This window comes from Muscardinus avellanarius (genome assembly GCF_963383645.1).
Source record: "Muscardinus avellanarius genome assembly, chromosome: 18".
NCBI classification, from domain to species: domain Eukaryota; kingdom Metazoa; phylum Chordata; class Mammalia; order Rodentia; family Gliridae; genus Muscardinus; species Muscardinus avellanarius.
Window position 1 is genome coordinate 5,435,917 of NC_137804.1, and position 12,861 is coordinate 5,448,777.

The 12,861-nt window shown below is 50.9% G+C and overlaps 1 protein-coding gene across 1 annotated transcript in view; it reads right to left on the minus strand.

Annotated features, from left to right (window-relative positions):
* The window catches only part of ULK4 (unc-51 like kinase 4), a gene marked incomplete at both ends in the record, with an annotated part of 268,478 nt that overhangs the window by 81,669 nt on the left and 173,948 nt on the right, over positions 1-12,861 (minus strand). The window contains 2 exons of the mRNA XM_080715872.1: positions 7,389-7,487; positions 10,000-10,166. Coding sequence (XP_080571998.1) covers positions 7,389-7,487; positions 10,000-10,166 — 266 coding nt within the window. The remainder of the gene's footprint in view (positions 1-7,388; positions 7,488-9,999; positions 10,167-12,861) is intronic.

Here is a 12,861-nt window from a genome sequence, read left to right on the forward strand (position 1 = left end):
GCTCGCTACTCTCAAGCTAAAATCACGACGCAGAAGGTCCTCTGCATGGGACCGAGAGCAACAGGGGTGAGCGCTCTGCTCCCGGGACTCACACACTGCGCTCTGGGCAGAGCAGGAAGGCGCCTGGCGCCCGGTCCCCACCTACGAGGACGAGCGGCCAAGCCTCCTCCGAGCTGGCCCCTAGGAGCAGGCGAAGCGCCTGGGCTGAGCTGACAGCCCCCGGGCCCCTTCCCACAGCCTGCATCTCTGCAGCACTTTTTCTTGGCTGGGCAATTCCTCCTTCCAGTTACGCATTTTTTAAAAAAGTCCTACACCCATTTATCACGACGGGGCAAGGAGCTAACACATCGACGTGCTTTGCTGTCTGTGCGGAGAAGAAACCGAGACACAGTGACCCGTGACGGCTCACCTGACCCACGAGTGGGTGGAGGACGGGCCGCTGACGGCGCTGCTCCGCTCTCTAGACAGGCGTCCGCCGTCTGCAGAGCTGGCAGCCAAGTGTGCGGTTGATGCCCTCGTCCCTGTAAACGTGCCGCGGGTACTGGGATTTGGACAATGCATGTGAAGGAGACTGGTGTTATTTAAAAGGAATTTGCGCCTAACGGGACCGGGCAAAGCAAGGGCTGCCTCTGTGTGAATATTAATTATAAGTGGATGTGGACTTTTTGTAAGTCACATATATAAGAATTTTTAATTAGATACACGTTTGTTCTTAATACAGTTTATTTTTTTTACGGGTCTGGGGATGGAACCCAGGGGCATTCGGCCTCTGAGCTACACTCCCTGCCCTATTTTTTATTCTTTATTTTGAAACAGGGTCTCACTGAGTTGCAGAGGGCTGAGGCTGTCCGCGAACCGCGATCTTTCAGTCTCAGCCTCCCGAATGCTGGGATTACAAGCATGCCACCACGCCCGGCTTAATACATTTTAAGTTAGCATATAATTAAGGAATATTCTGATATTTCATTTAAACTTATGTATAAAACATTTTTCCAAGCTGGGCGTGGTGGCCCACGCTTGTAATCCCAGCATTTGGGAGGCTGAGACAAGGAGGATCGTGGTTTGTGGCCAGCTCAGCTTAGTGAGGCCCTCCACAACTTGTTTCAAAATAAATAAAAAATAGAGCTGGGGGTGTAGCTCAAAGGTAGAATGCCCCTGGGTTCCATCTCCAGTACTAAAAAAAAGTCTGTTAAATATACTTGGAAAAAGATTTAATGGAATCACATAATTATAACTTAAAATGAAATTAATTTGCAATTGAGCAACATGTTCTATTTACAATACTAAAAATGCCATGAATGTATCTGTTTATGCACATAATTTTGTATTTCTCTGATTTCCTATGCATAATTTCTGCAAGTAGAATTCAAAGGTGTAAATTCAAAGGTATAATTTTAAGACTTTTAATATATACCAATGTAAATTTTAATTTACCAATTTATATTCCAAAACTGGCTCCCAACCTTGAAAACCGGAAAAGCAAAAAACTTGTATTTCATCTCTCTCATTTAATTTCCCTTTGCTAGTAAGCTTAGACGCGGTTGGTAAAATTAACACTGGGCATTTGCACGTCTGTGGCTGGGAACCGCCTGCTGGATCCCTTTGATGGCTTTTCTCTTGGAGTGTCCATCTCGCCATTCGAATGACCTCTGCAGACCTCACCTCCTTGTAGCCCCCGCACCCCACGAAGTCCTGGAACTCCAAAGACTGTGGGTTATGACCATCCTGACCCATCCTCACATGACCGACCGCTGAGATGTGTAAATAAATCATTTCTAACACCTGGGTGTGTCCCGACCTGGTACTAATGGTTCACCTTTAAAGCCTTCCCTGCATAAAAGTGCAATTATTAGGACTCGCTCTCTTCAATAAGGCACCTAAAATGTCAGCCATTAATCATGCAAATATATTGTCCTAAGTTTTGCAAGTCAAGGGTGCTGGGATCAAGCACTCACTTACAATCCTCTTCAGTTACGAGACTTTGCTTTCAGCAGGACCTGTTTTTTTTTTTTTTTTTTTTTTTTTTTTTGGTGGTACTGGGGATGGAACCCAGGGACCTTCTACTTCCGGGCTACACTCCCGGACCTATTTTATATTTTATTTGGAAACAGGGTTTCTTAAGCCAGCTGAGGCTGGCTTCGAACCTGTGAGCTCCTCCTGTCTCCGCCTCCCAAGCGCGGGGATTACAAGCGTGCGCCACCACGCTCGGCAGGACCTGGATTTCATATTTTCACATTCAATTCTTTCTCCCTGCTCCAGCTCTTACTTTCCCCTTCTGCCTGGTCTGCCCTGCTGCCCAGTCTCATCCTGAGAGGAATGTGTTCACGGTACAGCGTTACTAGTTGCAAGGACGACAGCGGGGCTGCTGGGCCAGCCGTGGGTGGGAGGGGCTGCTATCAGTCGCCCCTCGTATCCCCCCATCCTGTAAGGGAATATTCTCAGCCTAAAACACGCAGCCTCGGCCCAGAACAAAATGCTATTTAAAAACACACTGCTACATTACGGCCGGCACAGGGAGTAATATTGGGAGAAAAGGATCTGCAGCTTTCTCTGTGACAGCCACCAAAATCTGACCCTGGACATCAGCGCGCGGGACCCTGCTGTTAGGAGCCTGGCGGTGCCGGGCCGCTCTGGTGACTGCTCAGAGGCGACGATGCTCGCCACTACTGGCTGAGGTCTTACTGCAGTTGCCATGATCCCTGCCATCTTCTAGAAGCCCACGAGTCCCTGGGCAATGCTAACTGCCCTCTGGTCTCCTTTCTCGTCCGTCAGATAGGGTCCCTGTCATTCTAGAAATATAGGCTGCCCAATGAAGGTCAGAGCTGGCCCCGCCAGAAGAGGGTGACCTCTGGCAGGAAGTCAGAGGAAGGACGTTTTTAGCCACCCCCAGCACCACCTCCTGGGAGGGGCCATCTGGGCTGCACAGGGGGATAGGCCAAGTGGGTAAATGTGTACTTGAGCCTCTAACTTTCCAGACCTGGGCTGTTCTCGGTTATACTACACCTCTCGGGTCTCCCCTTCCTTTCCTATCTATACAAGCATTATTTGACTCCTCTCTTTGTGGCAGGTCCCAAATGAAGCCAACAGATATGGCCCTTGCCTCCACAGGCTTACGGGCCAGTGGGAGAGGCACAGACGTAAACGAGCAATTTCAGTATGTTAGGTCAGCTTCTTACATCCTGGTATTACCCTTATCTTATGCTATGGTTACCACTTGAGAATTTGAAATTCCTCTGGAAAAGCAACTGTGTGCAAAGCTTTGCCTATGAGTAAGATGAATCTGGCCATTTTTTATGGGAAGAGGGTATAGACTTATCCGATTCTTAAAAGGAAACTAAGGAGCAGTCTTATATGCACATTTCACAATGCTTCTCCTCCCCACGCCCCTTGTTATCCCTGACCAACCACAGGTTAAAAAAAAAAGGCTAAACGAAAGTCTAGAAGTAAACAATTCTTAAGTTTTAAATCACACGATACTCTGAGGATTTCTTGAACATAAACACTAATATTCTATAGCTGATTTGAGCTGAGACAGCTAATGAGTGACTAATGGGCAGGCAGGATATACAGTGTGTATACACTGCTGGCTAATGGGTGGGTAGGATACACAGTGTGGATACACTGCTGGCTAATGGGTGACTAACGGGTGGGTAGGATACCCAGTGTAGATAGAGCGGACACAGGGATGCCTTGATCCAGATGGAGCCAGGCTCTGGGCAATTCCATCACACGACTCAAAACGACTTCCCACAGATCAGGGGCAAAGGCGACAGCTGCCTGTGTCATTCACCGTCCTTCCAGCAGGCCCATAATCACAGGAAGGGGAGGGGAGTACAGTAGGATCAAACATTCTGAGACAGCACTGTCACACAATTTCTTACTATGATATGTTATAACTGCTCTATTTATTATTAGTTATTATAACCTCTTACTATGTCTAATTTATTACCTATCATAAGTATGCATAGGACCAAGCACAGTCCAGATGCTCCTTGACTCAGGTGGGGTCACATCTCGATAAACTCGTGCTAGGCTGCAGCACCCCACACGCCTCACCTGCTGAGCGTCCCAGACGGCGCCGGAGGACACCGCAGACGCCGGGTCGCTCCCCTTCATGAGCACCCGGCTGGCTGGAGGCTGCGGCTCGCTGCCCCCCCACAGCGCCTCAAGGGTGTGTACTATTACATGTTACCAGCCCAGGAGAAGGTCAAAATCCAAAGAACAGTTTCTGCAGAATGCAGGCCACTTTCATGCCACTGGAAAGCTGGAAAGTTCTAGGTCACGTCATTGTGAGTCTGGAACCACGCGCATACGGGTTGTATCTACGAGGGTTTCAGGCATCTGCTGAACACAGGCCCCCCGTGGACGAGACAAGGCGAGAAGTCCGCAAACTCCGGGATGGGCTTCCTAGTCCCTCAGGAATAAGTAGCTTACTGTCACAGCGCCGTCTCTGGAAAGAAGCTCGAGAACCAGCAAGTTCATTCTCTTGCCTTTAGGCGGAACGCCTCAAAAATTATCCGAGTCAGATAAAAACGGGAAGTCTGTTTATTTTTTCCCTGTGGGAAAGCTATTCCGACACCTCGTCCTGTAACCTATTCCATTTTTAACAGCCGCTGTAAAATTTATCTTCAGCCTGCCCGGGCTCTGGGTTAGTGCTGGGTAGCGTTACTATTTTCTCTCTCCTTTATCCACAGCTGTAAAAATGTGTGTTCATCTTCCCCATGGAAGACATACAGCGGTGTTTTTGTCATGAGCCATTTTTAACCCTAATGGTTCCAGTGAAGAATGTCTGTATCCCAGACAGTTCACAAAGCTAGGCAGCTGCCCGGCCAACGCTGGAACCCAAGTGTGATGGAATCACCGCCAACAGCCGGTGTCCCTCAGAGCTGGGGAGATTGCAAGGACCTGCCCTGGATACTGGAGCAGAATCACCATGAAGACGGGAGGGCCCTGGGACGGGCGCCAAGAGAGGCTGCCCAGGAGAATTCCAGGGGACCAGGAGCAGGTAGGAAGACCATTAGGAGCTAATATTCCAGCAAATCTGACTCTTTGCTTCTTACTCTTTTACACTGGGAGTTGAACACAGGGCATTCTATCTAAAGCCATGCCCTAGCTTTGCCCTTCCCAATCCCTTTAAAAATAAAAAAAAAAAGTCTTGCTAAGTTACAGAGGCTGGCCTCAAATGCGCACTCGTCCTATCTCAGCCTCCCAAGTATAGGGATTACGGGCGTCTACCACTGTGCCCAGACCCACACTTTCACTTATGCAAATATTCAAAGTAAACAAGGAGAAAATTTGGAAAAGGTAGAGAGAAGATGGGACCTTTGGGCAGAATTAATAACACAAGCGGTGGATGCCTATAGGAAAGGATCCAGAATCCACCTGCAGCAGAGCCTGAGCCAGCTCTTTGTGAAGACACACAAGAGCCGGGCTTCCTGGGCTCAGGAGCAGCTGCCACTGCAGACAGAGGATGGGCTGGATCCAGGTGTGCTCCAGCCCTGGGCTCGGGGCTTCACTGTGGCCTATTTTGGTCAATAGATTTGCTTTCCTAGGACAGATGTCTGTTAAGCCACTGAGAGAGGTAGTCAGGGCCGCGGTCACGAGGAGCATGGGCGAGGCCCGGTGGAGGCTGAGCTGAAGGCCCTGTCTGTGTTCTAAAGGCACAGGCTGACTCCGCCCAGGGACCGACAAGATGAGCACAAGCGAAGGAGAGGCGGGAGATGCTCTGTGAAGCCGGACACCATTTTCCCATCTACATGTTGGTCACTGTCCTCGGGGGAAAAGTCAAGATGTGGCCTCCACTGGGGACCCTCCCCTAAACGCTGCAGCTCACCTTCTGGAGGTGACCCTCTCTCTGGCTAAGGAGGATGCCATCCACGGAAACCCCCCAAGCTTCAGACAGACAAAACATAGCATGGTTTTCTTACTCCCCATCGTGCCCACCCTACACCTTACCCCATGGTACCCGGTGTGAACAGGGCCCAGCGGCTCTCTATGGCTGAGCCGCATCCCCAGCCCCTTGTATTTTTAGTGGTTGATTTTTTTTTTTTTCAGTACTGGGGATGGAACTTAGGGGCGTTCTACCTCCAAGCTGCACCCCCAGCCCTATTACTTTTTTCTTTTTTGCGGTACTGAGGATGGAACCCAGGGGCATTGTATCTCTGAACAACACCCTCAGCCCTATTTTTTAAATTCTGGGTCTGAGTTGCAAAGGGCTTAAGTAGCTGAGGCTGTCCGAGAACCGCGATCCTCCTGTCTCAGCCTCCCAAATGCTGGGATGGCAAGTGTGCGCCACCACGCCCAGCTTCACTGATTTTGAGACAGGGCTGCACCAAGTTGCTCAGGCTGGCCTCAAGCCTGCCTGTCATGCCACTTGAACGTGTGAGCCACGTTGGGCCCTCTGGTCCACGTCTGGTCACAACTGCTCACCTGGTCCAAACTCAGTTTCCGCTGCGTTCTTTTCACACATACAAGGGTCTCATGTAGTCTTACCTGTTTTCCCTGGATTCCACCTATTTCGCTCCATTTCTGATGGGCTGGTAGGGGAGCCTGCGGTGGGTCTGTACTCCCCATTTCTGGAAAGTCCGGCATGCCATTATAACTCTACAATCTTTTTTTGGTGGTAATAAGGGTGAAACCCAGAAGCTTTTCTACCTCCGGGCTCTACTCCCAGACCTACTTTATACTTTATTTGGAAACAGGGTCTCACTAAGTTGCAGAGAGCCTCGCTAAGTAGCTGCAGCTGGTTTTGAACCTGTGCGATCCTCCTGTCTCAGCCTCCCAAGTGCTGGGGTTACCAGCGTGCGCCACCACGCCTGGCTCTACACAATCTCTTTTTGAAAGGAAATTGATTTCCATAGCGATTTTTTTATTCTTTTTGCAATTCATTTTCTCACTTTTGCAAAGATGTCATATTCATTTAGAAAGTAACTGGAGTTTAGATTCTGCCTTACTTTAACAATTATTTAAATGAGTGATAAGCTTTCTGGCATTCAAGTCGAAATTTAGTATTTCCAGACCAAATAAACGGCTGGAAGTCTTTTTTTTTTTTTTTTTGCAGTACTGGGGATGGAACCCAGGGGCATTCTACCTCGGAGCGAGGCCCCCAGCCCTATTTTTTCAGTCTTTTTATTTTTGAAACAGGGTCTCACTGAGTTGCGAAGGGCCTGGCTAAGTAGCGGAGGCTGTCTGAGAACCTCGATCCTCCAGCCTCAGCCTCCCGAATGCTGGGATGACAAGCGTGCGCCACCGCGCCTGGCGTTTTCCTTTTGGTTCTAGTTTTGAAGGGAATTCAAATGAGACACAAACTCAGGACTTCATGAAATTCACATAAAATCACGGGGACCGTGGCAACATTCCGAGAGACAAGTAAACAGGCGAGCTCTCACCAGGGGGATGAGCAGGCTGATGAGGTCCGTGAGGGGCTTGCTGAGGACCAGCAGGTCTTCGGCAGCCTGGGTGTCGCCTCCCGTGCCGGACTTCTGAGCCTGAAAGAGAGGACAGGGAGAGATGAAGGAGCTCCGGATCAGCCAGCCTGGCTGCAGGAGAGCAAGGGCCTGAGGGAGCAGCCCGCCTGGGGTCCCTGCACAGGTGAGGCCCCAAGACACACGCCGCTGACCCCACCCTGCAGGGCCCTGCTGGAGAAGGACGATGACCCCCACGAGCCGCAGCAACACCCCAGCCTTCCCAGCCACCCCTAGACAAGGTGCTGCTGGCCCCATTTCCTAGGTGAGAAACCGGAGCTCAGAGAGGCCGAGCCATCTGCTTTAGGACCCATAGGTAACGGGCGGCACGCGCAGGCGAGCCGATTCCCGGTCTGCACGTCCCCCTCTTCTGAGTGTTCTTATACACAGCATCTGATACCCCATTCCTTCTGTTGCTTTCCTGGTCTCTGCATAGACCCGCCCCCCCAAACACCTAGAATATTCATCACCGAGACAGCAGGCTTCCAACGGGAGTCAACACACAGGCTTAAGCAGCCAGGGAAGAGGAAATGAGCGGTTTCTACTTCGAGTGTGCTGTCTCCCAGGACTTCTATGGAGCCGTCTAGTTCCAAACAATTTCTATCACAGAAATGAATTCTTTTATACTAAACAAAAAGTACTGATGTTTGTGTTTTTTACACACTCTACACGTTCCAGTCACATCTGCCCTGTTTTTGTTTTCATTTGACCACTAGACGGCGAGCTCGCCTGGTGTCAGCACAGGGCAGCCAGTGCAGGCGCCCGAACTCGGAGCAGGCTGCCCGCCTTGGATCACGACCCCAGACCCCGGGGCCTTTCTGGCAAAGGCCCAGGTTGCTTCTCACTCCTGGCCTGCGGCTGGAGCTCCTGAGGCCTGCCTGGGCGGGTACGGCTGCAAAGTTTGGGTGACTGAATGTAGCGGTGAGCTCATCACTTGAACTGCGGAGCGGTCTGCAGGGAGCAACGTGAAATTGCAGGAGTCAGGAATTTCAGGAAGAAAGGCCCAGGAGCAGCGAGGGCCAGGCTCCATTTGGGAGATGGGGAAGCAGCTGTTCCGTTTGGGTACAGGGCAGCGTGGAGAGCTGGCGGGCGAGGCTGGAGCGGCCTGGCTGGGTTATGAAAGCCCTTGAATGTCTCCGCAGGGAGTCGGGAGGCTATGTCACGGATAATGAGGTGTCCTTGACGTTTTCAAAGGAAGGAAGGAAGACTGCTGGGTATGGCATGACAGTCCTGTCTGCCCTCGACAACTGGGCAGAGGGCGGCTCATGGGGAAGAGGACACGGGAGGACCACAGAGGCACCAAGCTGGGTAGTTCCAAGCGATGGTAAAAATAGGCCACTGCCCCAGCCGCGGGCAGGCTCTCTGGGAATGTGGGACTGAGACAGCAGCAGCCACACATCTCAGGGTTCTGACAACACCAGCCCACACCCTGCAGGCCGACCGCCCTGAGCACGTCCTGCTCACGGGAGGCAACACGACCAGCTCCCCGGGACCCCGCAGGGCGGACGAGGGCCGAGCGGGAAGCCAGCTGACCGGGATCAGCCTGTGATTACCTGCCCTCCGGACCCCAGAGGTGGGCAGCGAGCGGCCGCCTCGCCCATCCTCCTCTGCGGCTCCTCAGCCCTTCCCGCTGGCGCCCGTTCCCTTCCTTCCCATGTAGCGACAGTCTTCCCCACAAAACGGAAGCGCGCTGAGGCCTGGCCCCTTTATCTCTTGATTTCCGCTGTGATGTCAGGAGCCTGGCCCCATGCTCGACTCCCAGCGCAAGAGCAAACAACTCGGAAGCCCCTAGGAGTTAGTTCGCAGATGCTCCCAGAGAGCCTCGTGCCCACAACGCGGCCCGAGGACAAGAAGGCAAGTGTCCTTCTTGCCGTTTCTGATACAGCTACCACGTGTGCTTTACAGGCGAGGACGCTGGCACGTGGAAGTAACTTGCCCATGTCACGCAGGTCGAGAGTGGCGCACCTGACTCGGATTCCAGCCCGCAGGACCCGTGTACCCGGACACACGAGCAAGCAAGCCACAATCATGCTATTCTTTCCGCCTGTGTATCTGTCACGTACAACACGCGGGAGTTAAACTGGGGCCTGCTCTGAGTCACGCACGGGCGTGCCGAGGGCGGGGACTACAGTCCTGACTTCCAGTCCGACCTCAGCCAAAGCTCACTCCCAGCACCCGTACCTGGATCATACCACGCGCCTCCCCAGCAAGAAAGGTGCCTCGTTAATCTGGCCATCTAACTTACGCACAGGCGTCCTTCACAGCTCTGACTTTAAAGAAATTTCTATAAGACGCAGACACCAGTTTTGACTGCAGAAGAATCCCCAGCATACAGCCTTCGAGAAATGGATTACGTGACTCGTGACTCATTGCGTTTCAGGTGATGAGTCTTTGAAGAATCTTCCACTGTTTCCCATCTCAGCCTTCAAGGACACCACCTTTCACCCCGACTCCAGGCCACTGGACACCCAGGCCAGCAGCCAGGCCAAAGGTGACACGCGGCAGGGGGAGGGGGCAGGGCGCAGGGGCGGCTCACCTGCAGGGCCAGCCGCACGACGCCCGCTGTGTGGGTCAGCATGGCATGCAGGACGCCCAGCAGGGAGAAGAGCAGCGTGGCCGCCAGCTCGCTGGGGCTCTGGTCCTCCCCGTCGAGGCATAGCGTGGCCGTCTCCGAGAACAGGTGACAGACGTGACTGACGAGTCCTGGGAACACAAAAAAGCGTATCACAAAGCGTTAGAGATACGCCAGGCAAAGCTACAGAAGGCCGGCTCTTCCAGCTGCACAGCCCTAGGGGTGTGCAGACCCGCTCACCAGGCCTGGGGACGGGCACGATACAGGATTCCAGGCCACGCTCTGGGCCGGGAATGGGGCTTGGCACTTGCTAAAGGGCACTTGCCCTCCAGGCGATTCGGATACAGGACACAATGAAGCTGGTCCCTGTCCTACCGCCACAGGAACTGAACCCAACCATTTCCCCAAACGCAAGTGGTAAAATACAATTCCAGACGGGCGGGCTTTGCGGGGTCTGACCCCAACACCTGCGACTCTAGGTCACACAGAGGGTCAAAGGTGAAGGGACTAGCCTGGCGCAGTCCAGCTGAGAGCAGCAGAGCAGGGTGTGGCCCTTCAGAAGGCGGAGGCGGCCTCAGCGGCCATCTGCACACAGTGCTGGACTCCCAAGCACAGTGCTCCCAGGTCTCACTCAGCCTTCAAGGACAGAGAGAGGGTCAAGGAGGAACTCAGTCATCCCCCATTCCTGCTGTGCGGGACGGCCTCCCAAGATGCGGAAAGAAGAGGTCACAACTGCCACGCTCTGATGAGATGGAAAAAAGGGACGAACTGGGCAAAAACGTCGCCCCAGCAATACCCGCGGACAGGGTTTCAAGTGGCCTGAGTTTTGAGTGTTGTCTATGCTGGAACTCTCGCTGCAGGGTCCAAACGCATGGTTTTCCTGGTTCAATTGTTCATCATAAAAACAAATATCCCTTGCCGGGTGTGGCGGCACACGCTTGTAATCCCCATGCTTGGGAGGCAGAGACAGGAGGATCGCACCGGTTAGAAGCCAGCCGCGCGCGCTGGCTTAGGAGACCCTGTTTTCAAATAAAAATATAAAATAGGGTCTTTTTTAAAAAAAAGAATAAAAACTAGGGTTAGGGGTGTAGCTCAAAGGTCGAATCCCCCCGGGTTCTATCCCCATACCCGCAAAACAACAACAACAACAACAACAACAAACAAAAACAAAAAACACTTTAAAGGAAATACTGATTATCTCATTTATCCTGTAAACGCTTCTCATTTAACAAATACATTTTTTTTAGCTGCACTGCCATTATCATTTAATAAAATTAACACACTCAATACGGAGCTCAGTGTGGTGGGGCACGCCTGTAATTCTAATACTGGGGAGGCTGACACAGGCAGATGCCAGGTTTGACGCCAGCCTTGGCAACTGATTGAGCAACTTACTGAGACCCTATTTGAAAATTCAAAATAAAATAGGATGGGGGTTACAGCTCTGACCTATAATGCTCCTGGGTTCAATTCATATAATACACACAAAAAAATAGAATGCATGTACAGACTGTGCTCAAAGCTCATTGTCTCAAAATTCTTTCTACGATGAGTTTGTTTGAATCGGGATGCAAACTAGGTTCACGCATTCCATTTGCAGCGGCCTTCAGTGTTAATTTCTAATAGCCTTCCTCCCGCCCACAGCTGTCCAAGTTTCTCTTTGTTGGAAAGATCCGAGCACTCTTCTTATAGACAGCCTCACAAGGCTGTTGTTATATCCTTAGATTTCCTGAAAGCGGGTAATTAGACGCAGAGCCTTGATCTGGGCTGAACTCATTTGGCAATAACGCTTAGGAATGGTTTCTTTGTATTTCCTGTTGCGTCTTATCTGGAGAGATACACCATCTGTGCGACATTACACTTAATCCACGGGTTCAGGAGCTATCAGTCTAACTCGCCCATTAGAAAGCTGTCCATCCAGTGTCATCTACTAATGACCGCTCTGTCGATAATCTGCCAAGATGGTCGGTCATTTTCAAACTCCCCTAAGTATTTTAAGCCGATTTTTCTCCTACAAAGAACCTCCTTTATCAGCTATTTGGGTATCACAAAATATGGTTCTAGAAGGAAAAGACAAATGTTTATTCTTTCCTGTTATTGGTTTTCAGAACAATGACTTTGCATTATTAACTACTACCAGGGACGGGGCGGGGGGGCAAAGGAACTGTCAAAATTTACTAATAATTAGTTCAGTTGGTAGCATTGCTGCGAGCACAGTGAGTTTTTTTAAAGCATTTATCTCCTGGGTTTCAAGTGACCTTCCTCTCCCTTCTCCTCTCTCCTGCCCACCCGCCTCTGCTCGGTGTGCCCCGTCTCTGGTCACTTGGCCATGAAAACGTCCCTGCTTCTGCTATGAATGTGCTCAAGTTTGTCTCGCAGAATTCCTGCTCACACCGGGCACCTGCTGCCCTCTCCAATGATATTTTATAGACCACTGTCTGAGCACTAGGAATGGAGCTGCTCCGGGGCCATGGATGCAGCAGACAAAGCAATACATATCTCTTAAAGAAAAAAAAATCACAAGTTCATAAAATACTTCTATTGCCAGAGTTCAAGAATGAACCCAAATATTATGGCCAAATTTCAACAAGGTAAATCTTCAGAAAACATAAAATCTTTAGAACAGTCTGCACCCATGGTGGTGGGGAGGGTAAAATCTTAAGACTATTTAACGTGACATGCAAAAATTTCAGATGAATCACAGAACCACGTACGAAATCATACAATAGAATTCAAGAAGAAATATAAGATTCATAATTAGGAGGCAGGCAAGATTTCCTAGGACTCAAGAAGCCTTGATTCATTTTTTTAAGAAAAGGAATTAGA